The 12,293-nt window shown below is 40.5% G+C and overlaps 2 protein-coding genes across 6 annotated transcripts in view; both read right to left on the bottom strand.

Annotated features, from left to right (window-relative positions):
* Positions 1–1,204: 1,204 nt before the first annotated feature.
* On the bottom strand, positions 1,205–6,995 carry kpna2 (karyopherin alpha 2 (RAG cohort 1, importin alpha 1)). The gene is made up of 11 exons (XM_039824452.1): positions 6,868–6,995; positions 6,521–6,634; positions 6,268–6,408; positions 5,252–5,340; positions 3,728–3,996; positions 3,541–3,635; positions 3,085–3,348; positions 2,733–2,966; positions 1,843–2,025; positions 1,565–1,714; positions 1,205–1,465 (listed from the first exon to the last, which is right to left on the bottom strand). The coding sequence occupies exons 2-11, from the start codon at positions 6,575–6,577 to the stop codon at positions 1,376–1,378; spliced, it is 1,572 nt and encodes a 523-aa protein (XP_039680386.1). The 5' UTR covers positions 6,578–6,634; positions 6,868–6,995; the 3' UTR covers positions 1,205–1,375.
* Positions 6,996–7,881: 886 nt separating this feature from the next.
* Positions 7,882–12,293, bottom strand: part of LOC120574218 (nucleosome-remodeling factor subunit BPTF-like) — a 38,177-nt gene continuing 33,765 nt past the window's right edge. For 4 of the 5 annotated variants that reach the window (XM_039824447.1, XM_039824448.1, XM_039824450.1 and 1 more), the window contains 3 exons: positions 11,183–11,267; positions 10,056–10,242; positions 7,882–8,735 (listed from right to left, as the gene is read on the bottom strand). In XM_039824447.1, coding sequence (XP_039680381.1) covers positions 8,696–8,735; positions 10,056–10,242; positions 11,183–11,267 — 312 coding nt within the window. In that variant the 3' untranslated portion in view covers positions 7,882–8,695. Of the gene's footprint in view, positions 9,630–10,055; positions 10,243–11,182; positions 11,268–12,293 lie in introns of all 5 variants that reach the window. The other variant, XM_039824449.1, reaches the window with a different exon arrangement.

The raw sequence follows: 12,293 nt of genomic DNA, 5'->3' as shown, positions 1-12,293 counted from the left end.
GAAGAAAATATCTTCTGTGATAAAAGACTATTTTCATGAGTTGAGATTGAAAAACAGTACTGCCTTAAAAATAAAAAAAAAGCATGGGGATGAGATAAAATCCAGGAAGTTTGAGGAATACATCATAACTATATGGCAAAAATCGTATCTTCCATCTTGACAATAGCGTGGTAAACTGTTGAATTAGGCCCTTCACGTTACAAAGAATCTACCCCGCGACCCGACCCCGGATGACGATGATGGATGGTTGTTACAATTAATCTACCAGGAATATGCAATGTGATTTGCAAATGTAGTGCATTGCTGAATCCAGTTGAGCCCAATTAAAGTTTAACATGATCAGAAAAACGCTTATTTGCTACAACCAGCAGCCAGTTAGGTTAGCTTAGCATGACAACAGGGTGAAACAGCTACCCTGGCTCTGTCTAAAAGTGACAGAATCGCCTACATGTACACATCTGAGGCTCTCATTAACATGTTGTAACTTATTTGTACAAAAATCATGTAGTTTTATGGGGGTTTTGTGCCAGATTATTTCTTGGCTGGAAGCAGTATCTCTCCATAAAACAATTTCTATAGGACAACGATGTAGTGCTATCGTTGGTATGAACCAAGGATGTGCTCACTGAGGTTGCAAGCTGAGAAGGGCAAAACACAAGACCAACTGCAAGATGGCACCACCTGCTGGTTTACATTTAGTTCATTATATGGCAGCTAGAAATCGGGCCGAGCTGGGAGAATCATTTATAACAAGTCTGGTATGAGACTGGGCAGCAAACCATTTGTCTACCTAAACTTTAAACTATACACAATTTTGTGCATGTAAACATGTCAATGTTAGAAGCTAAAGCTTCCATTTGTAAGCTTTAGCTCTTTAAATACCAGAACTTCTGTTGGACATACATTCATCAATGCAGAGTGCCTCTACTTGCAGATATATAATAAAATAAAAGATTCCAAAAAAAATAATGGATTCATGTGTGACAACACATGATTTATTGCTTGCCATACTGGCAGTTAATGGAGTCTAAAAGCTCAATTTGGTGAGAGTAGAACTGAGTTAGGATGAGCAAGCATAAATATAACACTGCTTGGCTAATCACATAACACACAGAAAGATGAACTACTGAAATATCACTTTTTGTGAAGGGAAGAAAATTACTATTTAGTAATTACAGACAGATTCAACACAAAGTAAATACCCTTGATGGTGAAAACAACATGATCTGACAACTTTATTTACAATCACGTTTTGTCATAATAAAACAGTATGTACAATACATACAAAAACAGTGATAACAGTTACATGAAGAAAAGGACAAACAGTAGCAAAGAGGGTACAGTACAGGTGAGAGTAGAGGTATTAGAAAGTGATCTAGAAATGGAAAGTGCTCTCGTTTTCACGAATTTGGAATGCATATCCGTCATTGGTAGCTTCTGGGACCACAGACTGCACCTCCTCCTCCTTTAAAAAAGGAAACCGAAAAGTAAAAATCAGTAAGACCACTCATGGACATTAAGTTTTGTTTGTTTTTTCTTAAATCCAGTTCAAAAAGACACTTACCTCCCCAGAGAAGTATTTCTCAATCAGGTTGAGGGATGCTTTGTAGATCATCTCGTTCTCATGAGACTGCAGAGCCTCAATCTTGTCCAGTCCCCCGCATTCTTCAATCATGAGACTCAGCTTGTCCGACTCCCCAATTTTGTCCCCGGCCTGGTAGGAAAAACACACACACCAGCAGAAGGATTTCACAGCCATCTTGTCACATCCAATGATAAATAAAATTGGACTTATGAGATCAGGCAACACACATCTCCATTTTCCCATGAAAAGGCACTCACCATGAAGATATTGGTAATGGCGTCCAAGATGACGAGGACAATTTTGCTGTCCTTTGAGGACAGCAGATCCAGAAGAGGCTCCAGCACATTGGCTTGAACGAGGTAAACCACCTGCTGAACGTTGCCCCCACTGGTGAAGTTGGTAACAGCCCACACAATCTCCTTCTGAGTCTTGTAGTCACCCTGCAGAGAAAAGAGAAGGGACAGGATCAGCCACCTAGTCCTGAAAGGTTTAGAGAAATGAGTAATGTAGACATCTGGGTTCGAGACCAGTGTCCAGGCCAAATTTAAGCTCTGCACGAGTGAAAAAAATCGATACAGCGTAGTATTGCTGCATTTTCCGTGGCAATGCTGTATCGATACACAGACGCCAAGTATCAGATCTTTTATTATACGTGTGTTGGTCAGTCTGCTTGACAATCCCATTTTGCAGCAATAAAATTTAAGTGAGATGAACAGACAGAGAAATGTATCTTTTTAGATAAAACAGATGTTGACCAAGGTTTCTTTTGGGGACATCATTTGAAATTGGGAAAAATTTGAAGTTGGAAAAAAGGTAATACATTGCAATTTATCGCAGAATATTGCAATATATAAATCGCAATAATATTGTATCATGACGCAAGTATCGTGATGATATCGTATCGTGAGGCCTCTGGTGATTCCCACCCCTACCAACCAGGGCTACAACTAATGAATAATCTTCAATATTTTCTCCATTAAGTGATAATTGTTGAGTCTATAAAATATCAGAAACTAGGTAAAACTGTCCATCCCAAAAATCAAAAAGGTGATATCTTTAAAATGTCTTGTCCAAAAACAAAAAACAAAAAAAAAAAAACACAAAAAAATAACTGGTGATTTTTTGTTGTAAATAATCACAGCCTTACCTCCACAAGCGTATTGACCATGTATGGAACGAGGCCTGCGTTGATGACCTCCTGGATTTGGGTGTCCTTCCCTGCTGTGATGTTGGACAGAGTCCAGGCGGCCTCCTTTTGGATGTTGTTTCTTTTGTGGCGCAGCAGCTTCGGGAACATGGGCAGGGCGGCGGCATCCAGCACCGCCTGAGTCTGCTCGTCTGTACCGGTCACAATGTTGCCGATGGCACGCAGCGCTGGGGTCTGAGGGAAGAAAAGGGTGGAAATAAGGAGTTATTCTACAAGAATAAACCATCACTTCTGATGTACACATCAGAAGCACCAACAGAAAAAATAAATAAACGAACGATTGTATACGTACAATGACGGGGAGCACTTCACTTCCAAGCAGCTCCACCAGGCGAGAAACTAGGCCAGCCTGGACTATCACCTCGATGCGGTCATTAGAGCCATCAGTCAGGTATGAAACGGCCCAACACGCGTCGGCCAACACCTCCTGGTCATCCGTGTGTAGAAGACGAACCAGAGTGGGTAGGATCTGTTGGATCGCACTCATCGGGGGGGAGGGGTTCTTGTTGCGGCAAAGGTTAGACAGCGTCCATGTAACATTTCTCAGGTACGCGGTCTGCAAAGAAAATCAAGTACAAGAGAAGGACAGGCCTCAGTTTGATGTTGAGCAGCATTTGGTTGAGTCACAGCACCCTCTAGTGGGCAGTGAGCGAATACATTTGACCATTTCAAGACCACTGCTCTGAGAATACAGGATTAAAAACAAATACAGGGGATATGTAACATGATTAAAAAAAAGAATACTCACAGGTAATACAGACAGATCAGGAACTGCCAGCAGAGTGAGCAGAGGGGCCACAGCTCCATGCTTGATGACCCTGTCTCTAAGAGGTGATCCATCACCTAAATAGGGGGGAGGGGAAAATTAAAAATTAATTTACGACCTTTGCTTATCGCCAAACAATATACAAAACACAATAAATTCTGCCAGTTACCAGCAATGTTTCCCAGGGCCCAGACTGCTTGCTCGCTGATGTGCTGGTGGGGGGATGTGACCAGGCTGATGAAGGCAGGAATGGCCCCGCCCTCAACAACTGCTGCTGTCTGATCGGACGTCCCAGAGGCAATGTTGGTCAGAGCCCAGGAAGCCTCAAACTGGATTGGATGGCAGTCTGCCCGCCCCAGGAAGGCGACGAACTTGGGGATCAGGCCAGCACTGATCATCTGGTTAATGGGAGGATTCTTGTCCCGAGACAGAAGTTTACTGCATTCAGGAAAAAGTACAGTAAGCATTGAGTCATCATGGCAGTCAGTAGTAGTCTTTAAAAAAAAGGAACATGCTGACTTGGGACTTATTCACCGTATCCCCCAAAGTTAGATAAGTCCATACATACCCTTCTCATCTCTGTGCGTGTTGTAACTCTGTCTGACGCACCCACTGCTAGCCTAGCTTAGCACAGATCCTGGAGGTAACCGGCTCCATCTAGCCTAGCTTAGCACAGATCCTGGAGGTAAGCGGCTCCATCTAGCCTAGCTTAGCACAGATCCTGGAGGTAAGCGGCTCCATCTAGCCTACTGCTCCCAGTAAGTGACAAAATGACGCCAACGTTTTCCTATTTACATGTTGTGATTTGTATAGTTGCAGCATGTACAAATAACAAGGTCACATGAGACACAGCCATCTTCTAACCAAATACATACTGGGAACTATATTCTCAGAAGGCAAAGCACTGCTACTTGGGCGGAGTGATTTGCTCGCAGCACCTGAGAAGCCCCGTGGTGAGGAGCAGAGAGTAACAACGGTGATTTTCAGGTACTGATCACTCTGCCCAAGTAGCAGAGCTTCGCCTTCTGAGAATATAGTTCCCAGTATGTATTCAGTTAGACGATGTCTGTCTCATGGGACCTTGTTATTTGTACTAGAGAGGTTCCGATACCGGTATCGTTATTGGCTCAGATACTGCCTAAAAACGCTGGTATTGTTAAGTACTGGAGTTTATGCACCAATCCGATACCACGTAATAAAGCCCTAAAGAAAATCTACGTTAAAGTATTTTTTTTCCTTTTCCGTTATAACTGACTGACAAACTGGAGAATAAAAGAAAGTTCGGTGGCATTCATTGTTTGCATTTGTTCATGTTTCACAAAGAGTTAAACCTGAAAAAGACCAACAAAGATAGAAATAATATCACATCCATACAGGGATAGCGGTATACAGTTGTTAAAAACATAAAATATAGGACACACTGGTATTGGATCGGTACTCTGCATCTGCCGATACGCAAGTTCAGGTATCGGGAAGCAAAAAAATTTGTCATTTTGTCACTTATTGGGAGCAGTAGTCTAGCTGTGTGGGTGTCAGACACATCTACAACACGCACGGCGATGAGAAGGGTATGTATGGACTTATCTAACTCGGGGGGGGGGATACGGTGAATAAGCTAAAGTCCCAATAAGTCGGCGTGTTCCTTTAAGGTGCAGTAAAGCTCAATTTGAGACATTTGATGAGTTGTTATTACCGTGCAGCCTGTGTAGCCTGGAGCTGAGACTCAGCATCACCGCTGTTCACTCCTGTGAGAATCTCTTCAACTGTCCACTGTCTGAAGGCCTGCCAATGGTCACAACATGAGCAATGATTTAAAAAATAAATAAAATATAGCATACACAGGAGGTGAACATGAATGGGTTTACATTACATGAAAACAAAGGCAATATCCCTGCTAGTTTATGAATGTTTAAACTTTTATAGATACTTTTAGAAAGTAATGAGTTGGTTTAACTGTAGTAACTAGAGGGTGGAGTTTATGGTGTTGCACCGATTCCTCCTCTTGTTTTAGGGCTGCAAATATTGATTATTTTTGTCGATTATTTTCTTGATTAGTCGTTTGTTAAAAAAGGTCAGTAAACTGTGTACACCCGACTGTCTTACAGGCTACATTAGCCCTCCTACACAATCTGGACTGTGGTCATAACATCTACATCTTATAACCTATTCCCAGTTAGATATATTGTTCTTAAAGTATATTATTTTGTTTGTCAAGCAATTCTATTATGTTTACATTCTTGTCTTTTCATAGTTTATAAGCTATTGCACTGTTCAATCCCTGCACTGTTCACTTTTGCACAACCATCACTGCACTCCCTCTACCATAGCACCTTAACATGGTCATTGCATCACATGAAATTATCGTAATGAAGAAGCTGGAATCAAGAGAATTTTTACTTTCTTAAAAAAGAAAAATTAGTTGCCAACTAATAAATAAAATGTTTGCAGCTCAAATTTGTCTAATCAAAATTTGGTACGGTATCAATGCAGGAACAAATATATATTTCAATTCAGTAACACCAACAGTCAAAGATCACAATAGAGCTGCTGAGTAAAGTCCTTTTTCTTTGCCTGTTTTTGCAGGACTATAGGGTTGGAGAACCGACATTATTTGGAACTGGGGGGGGGGGGGTTTGGTTTACCCCCTGGATATAAATACTGAATTCTTGCAATAGATTAAACAATAGATTAAACATTAAAAAGGCCTACCTGACAGTTTTGGGTTCTTTCCTGAAGAGGAGAAGTCGCATCGTCAGGAAACGCAGCCACATTTCTTCTTTTGAACATCTGATCATCTTTCTTCGCCTTGCGGAGCTCCACGTTCACCTCCACCCTCCTGCGTCGAAGTTCCTGCGTTCATTTAAAAATTAAGTCAGACTTTTGGTTTTTTTTTTCCAAACAAAACTCGTTGACAACGATGCTGATATGATGCCAAACTCAATACTTGTTCGAGTAAACTCACATTGGCATCTTTGCCTTTGTTCTTGAACTTGCTCAGACGTTCGACGTTTTCAGACATTTTCAAGTGACAAGGAGGCGTAGCAGCAGTTTAAAATGAAGTCTGGTGGTGTTATCCCTGCACAAAATTAAAAAGAAAAGTTATTTCGAGGTGCCTCGTGAGGCGAATGACCAACATGTCTAGCTAGCTAAGCAGACCGTCGGTTTGACAGTAAAAATAGGCCTACTGACAGCTGGCTCAAGTTGGAAATAGCTAGCACAACACATAAAAACATGGAAAAAACGTATATTTTTCAAATATAAAATGAAATTATTTTAAATAAACTACATAAGCAGTTGACACGAGCTTACCTGATCCTCGCGCAAAGGTTATGGTACCCAGAAAGTGCCGCACAGACCTTTAAATTCCTGCAACAAAGCCTCCTGATTGGGCCGTTCGAGCAAAAGCATCCAACCGCCTCCGTTCATTGGAACGTTTCAAAAAATCACAGGGGCTCACGGGATATGTCGTCACTACGTTGTAGCATCGCGATATCTCCGTGTGATTTCAATTCTATGGTTAAATCCGACTCTGGGTCGGTTTTCTGGGTCGTCTTTATATTTTTTTCAGTGGACGTTTGCGAGGGATGAACTGTTCCCGGATCGGCGCATTTTTAGTGTCATGCTACTCTACAGGGAAATGGTTTAAACGGTCCCAAAAAAACCAACCTCCATGTAACTAAGTAAATGTTTCTATTATAGCTATTTTGTAAATCTGAAATCTTAAATTACACCGGCTACTTTTTAAATATTTAGTTGTTCGGCAAATAAATGCATCTTTCTGAACACATGGTTTTATTCTTATCAGCTCATACTATCAATAGAACGGTTTTTGAGATAATGAAAAATAAATACATACATAAGCCTATGAAATACATCCTGAAATAAATAAATGACAAAATAAAAATATAACTGTAAATATATAAATGTCAATATAGTTCAATAAACAAATGGGGCGGGGTCCGATTCCAACGCACGGACTTTTGCTGCATGTCATTCCCCTTCTCTACCACTTTCCTGTCTTCAGCTGTCCTATCCAAAAAAGCCCCAAAAATAATAGGTTTTATTTAAAAATTGACCTTTTTCTAATGACTACTTTTATTTATTTCAGGGGACTTTTACATCATACGTCCTTTGAAAAACATCCTCCGAAAAAAATTATTTAACTATATTGACTATTTCATATATGTATTGTCACATTTATTTATTCCAGGATGTATTCCTTAAGCATATTTATTCATTTACAGTATGTTTTTATTTAATGTTGAATAAAATGTCATTCCATACCCATGTGTCACCGTCTGCCACAAACACACAAGGAAGAAATCAGTCTTTTCTATTTTATTAAGTTCCATATACATCAATATTTCTTCAGATGTAATACAAAAAAAAGAAAAAGAAATCAAGTGAAAATCTGACAATATTATTTTTTTTCCTTTTACAAATACATAATTTCATGATTCCCGGTCAGTCACTACTGCAGAGCCATCCATCTACAATATGTCATTACTGTACTTTCAGTAGGTTATAGAAGTTTAACCAAGCAGACTACTGATGTCCACTTATTTAGTACAACTGTCTTTCATGCCACTTCAGACTCAACAATGAGAGGAAATGGGAGAGAAAAAAAACTAAAAAAACATTGTTCCACATATCCGAATTTAGACACACAACTCTTGACACAATATGCTCCGTAAAACTCAGCCATTGTATGTCAGTATTCAATTTCTTATTTCTCATTGGACATGATGAATACAAGGATGGCCTGAGGGGATTTTTTTTTAACAAAAAAACAAACAAACAAAAACAGACTGAGATCTAAATAATAAAACGTGGAAATATGAGAGCTCCTTTAGAGTCTTTTCCTCGAGGTAAACTTTCTTCTGAAATGCCTCAGCTGCTCACGCTTCCTCAGTACAGTCCCACTGATTAAGACAGGTCCCAAAAAAGGTCCCTTTAGAGCTGAAAACAGGGGCAAAAGGCAGCTCTGCCTGAACAGTTCTGTGAAAGCAGCAGTGCTGGTTGCACCGTCAGGAGCGGATCCCGAACGCAGCGTGAGGCAGAGTCTGTCACAGAGTTACAGTTCAGAAAAGCCATATTCTTGGCAAGTGCATTTTGTCTGACCAATGTGCGATGCTCTCTAAGAGGCTGACGAACACTGTAGCTTGTTGTTATGAGACCTACAGAATGCAGAGAGAGGGGAAAGTTGAGAGCCCTTTCGCTTTTTTGTTTATTGTTGTGACATCTCGACAAAATAAAAGACACAGAGGATGCAAATGGGTCGATCCTGCAGCCATGTTGGGTGTTATTTATTGGGAATGCCTTTATTACTTGAAGAAACTTTCCACAACTAATAAAAACTGAGGTTACTTTGTGAAGTTAGGAACAGGACGAGCTCAAATGCTTGACTCTTTGTAGTACATTTTAGTCTTATAAAATAATACTATCTAAAAGGATTTGTTTCATAATTATTTAAAACATTCAAACAGTGTTAGATATATCTTACAACCACTGTACATGATAAAAAGTATGTACATTCAAGACAACCACCTTAACAACCAGCTCAATCAAACTCAACAGGGATGTAACGTACAAAGCATCTCATAAATATCTTTGTGTAATAAAATATGCAGCTTTATATATATATTTTTTTTATATCCAAAAAGGTCAAGACATTATCCAATCCAACTCAGATGTATAACAGAAAATAAATACAAGTTAGGAACTAAAATGCATTTAAAATCCCTCTGAAAACACCCTTAGCTACTGTGATGGACTGAAAAAAAGGCCAAATTGAAGGAAATGATGAGAAGAAAGCATGTCCCTGGATTACATGATAAACGCAAGTCAACATGGCTGCCATTCTGTGATTAAACTGAATATTGTTATGGTTACCAAACATGTTAAATTGGTGGTGTTTACTCGAAAGCCCATTTGGTGTTTGTGTGCGTGTTTTTTTTTCATTGTTAATGTGTTTTCTTTTGCGGTTCTGGAAACAGAAAGTCATTATTACTAAAGACCCCAGCATCCAGTCCAGACTCCAGCTAGACTGGCCCACTTAAGAATCTGACAATCTGTAAGAAAGAAGAAAATGGGATGGCATAAATCAAAGGCATGCAGCAAAGGTGAACAGACACAAATGCAAGATGGCACACGGATACAGATAACGTCACACGGCGCTAAAGTTCGGTTAAGACATCGGACAAATTGTCTAAATTTGTGTCAGCTCGGTTGGTTTTAGTAGGGCCAAGCAACGGTGACAGTTTAGAGCCAACTCTAGTCTACAAGTAAAGCACATTCTACTGCAAAATAACACATACTACACATGCCGGTGATATGAACAAAAGTAAAAAGTGAATGATAGGCATAAATCAAGACTGACATGACAGCCGGTGAGGCCAGCGTCAACGCTTTACAACACACAAACATTAGCATGGGAAAAGGAAGAGAGAAACTTAGGAACCTCCAGAGTCCGCACGAGTAAGAGCACCTGACCTTACCTGCTCGCTTTGAAACCTTTAAGCTTCTGTACAAAGAAGGCTTCGAGCACCTCGGCACACTGAAAGAAGGGCGTGTCGTTGGGGTTGTAATAGCGACAGTTGTCGAAGATTTTGGTCACGTCGGCCACGAACTCCGTGAGCTTGTGGTAATGTCGCTTCTGCAACCGGGTTTCCATCGTGGAGAAGTCTACAAGGGACAGAGAAATGGTGGATTTATTTACACAACGCACGTAACATTTCCTACAATCCAAAATATCATGAAATAAAAACAGCATGTAGAGCGATTTTAATCTTTTTATCTGGATTATTTCAGCATTTTAGGGAAAGTGTGTGTGCCTAAGGGCTATGATCGGGCCCCACCCCACATGAACCAGCATAGTTTCTGTCTAAGCCTAACCCGAGCCTGAACCGTGGCAGCAGTTTTTGCCCCGGCCTGATCAAAAACCCAAATTTCCACTGTAAAAGGGTCACACAGCCCATACATTACTTATTAAATTAACCTATAAGGTCTGCATTTAAACACTGGGAAAACTGTGTGCACCCAACCCGATTCAAGCCCGGGGGAAATTCAAGAATTCACAGCCCGGCTAGGTTGACTTGGGTCCAACTGACTTTGGGTAAAGATAATCAAAGCTCTAGTCTTCCCACCTTTCACAGACGGTTGTGTGTGTGTGTGTGTGTGTGTGTGTGTGTGTGTGTGTGTGTGTGTGTGTGTGTGTGTGTGTGTGTGTGTGTGTGTGTGTGTGTGTGTGTGTGTGTGTGTGTGTGTGTGTGTGTGTGTGTGTGTGTGTGTGTGTGTGTGTGTGTGTGTGTGTAATATCAGGTGCCAAGATGCAGCACGTGGATCAGGACCCATTTATCTCTCCTGACTTGGGAGTTCTACCAGGTTAGTCTTATTTGAGTTTGAAATAATCATTCATATAGACTGTCTTTTCATGTATGCTGTGTTATTACTGATCTACTTCACTACCTAGACAAATATTTGCACTAACTGTATATGGACTCTTTGCTATATTCAGCATTTAGACAGACTGTCTGTTCGTGTTTACTGTGTTATTACTGATCTGGCCATTTGCCAGGGTTGAAGAAAAGCCACTCATTAAAAAATCGTTTTGATTTGTCCTCACCCATTGGCTCCTTGATCACACGATAATAATCCGGAGCGTCGTGGGCATCCACCGGTTCAAGGAACGGCCATGCCATTTTATGAGACTGTTGAATAAAAGACACATTTTTTAACATGAGTACCAAGAATACCAAAACCCAGAAAGACTATACATTATTTGCAGAATTTCTCGCGATGCATCTGGACGTTTCTTAGGTTTTCTGGTTGTAAAGCAAACTGTGTTGAGAGTGAAGCGATGTCCTCGAAGTTAATATAAAATCTCTAATTTATTCTTATTATTTCCTCAAGATATTTGAGAGTACAGTTCCAGGCCTTTTGACAACAATAAGACCTTATAATATTTATCTGTGTTACTAAAAGATCATTAGGGGGTTGAGTAGAGGCCATAAAATGAATACACTAACTTCAATTTCTTTTTTAATTTCATCCATGCCTAACATACGTTTCCACCACCGGCGCTTTGAAGAGATGAAATGTAATAATGACATTATTGTATATTGCAGGACATGTTCCACGACTACTTTATGATATCCACTATACACAACACAGGGCCACGTGAAAGAAGCTAGTTAGTGTCATAAAAGATGGATATATATTACAGAAGAAAGTCACTTCAAAAGGCAAATATTTCACGTGAAGTCTTTGTTATGATCCATTTCTAGTGTTTATTATACTATACTAGTAGGGGTGGTACGGTTCATGAAAAACCATCCGAACCGTTCGGTGCGCTTGTCTCGGTTCGGAGCGTGCGTGTGTCGCACGGTTCGACGCATGCGCCATGTATCCTCGTGCCCGTCAGGCGCCCGTATGCGACCTCAGAAAGAGTGTTTCCCTTTCGCGCGAAAGAAGAGGCGTGGACAAGTTACCAACAAAACGTACAGCGAAAGACGGCGCAAAACATTTCAGACCGTCCTGCCAACCTGTATACATTTTAACATCAAGCAGTCCCTCCAGAAAAATGTTATTATGCAATCGTATAATTCAACGCATAATCAGCCAAAGGCCGCATATTTATGCGGGGGGGGTCTGCATTTTTTTCCAAATACGCCACACTTTCGCCGCATAAATTGCGTGATTTCATAATCCCTGCATTTTCGTTGCAAATGAGTCAC

The sequence above is a fragment of the Perca fluviatilis genome, chromosome 15 (assembly GCF_010015445.1).
Source record: "Perca fluviatilis chromosome 15, GENO_Pfluv_1.0, whole genome shotgun sequence".
Taxonomy (NCBI): Eukaryota; Metazoa; Chordata; class Actinopteri; order Perciformes; family Percidae; genus Perca; species Perca fluviatilis.
This window is presented reverse-complemented; position numbering and strand designations above follow the sequence as displayed.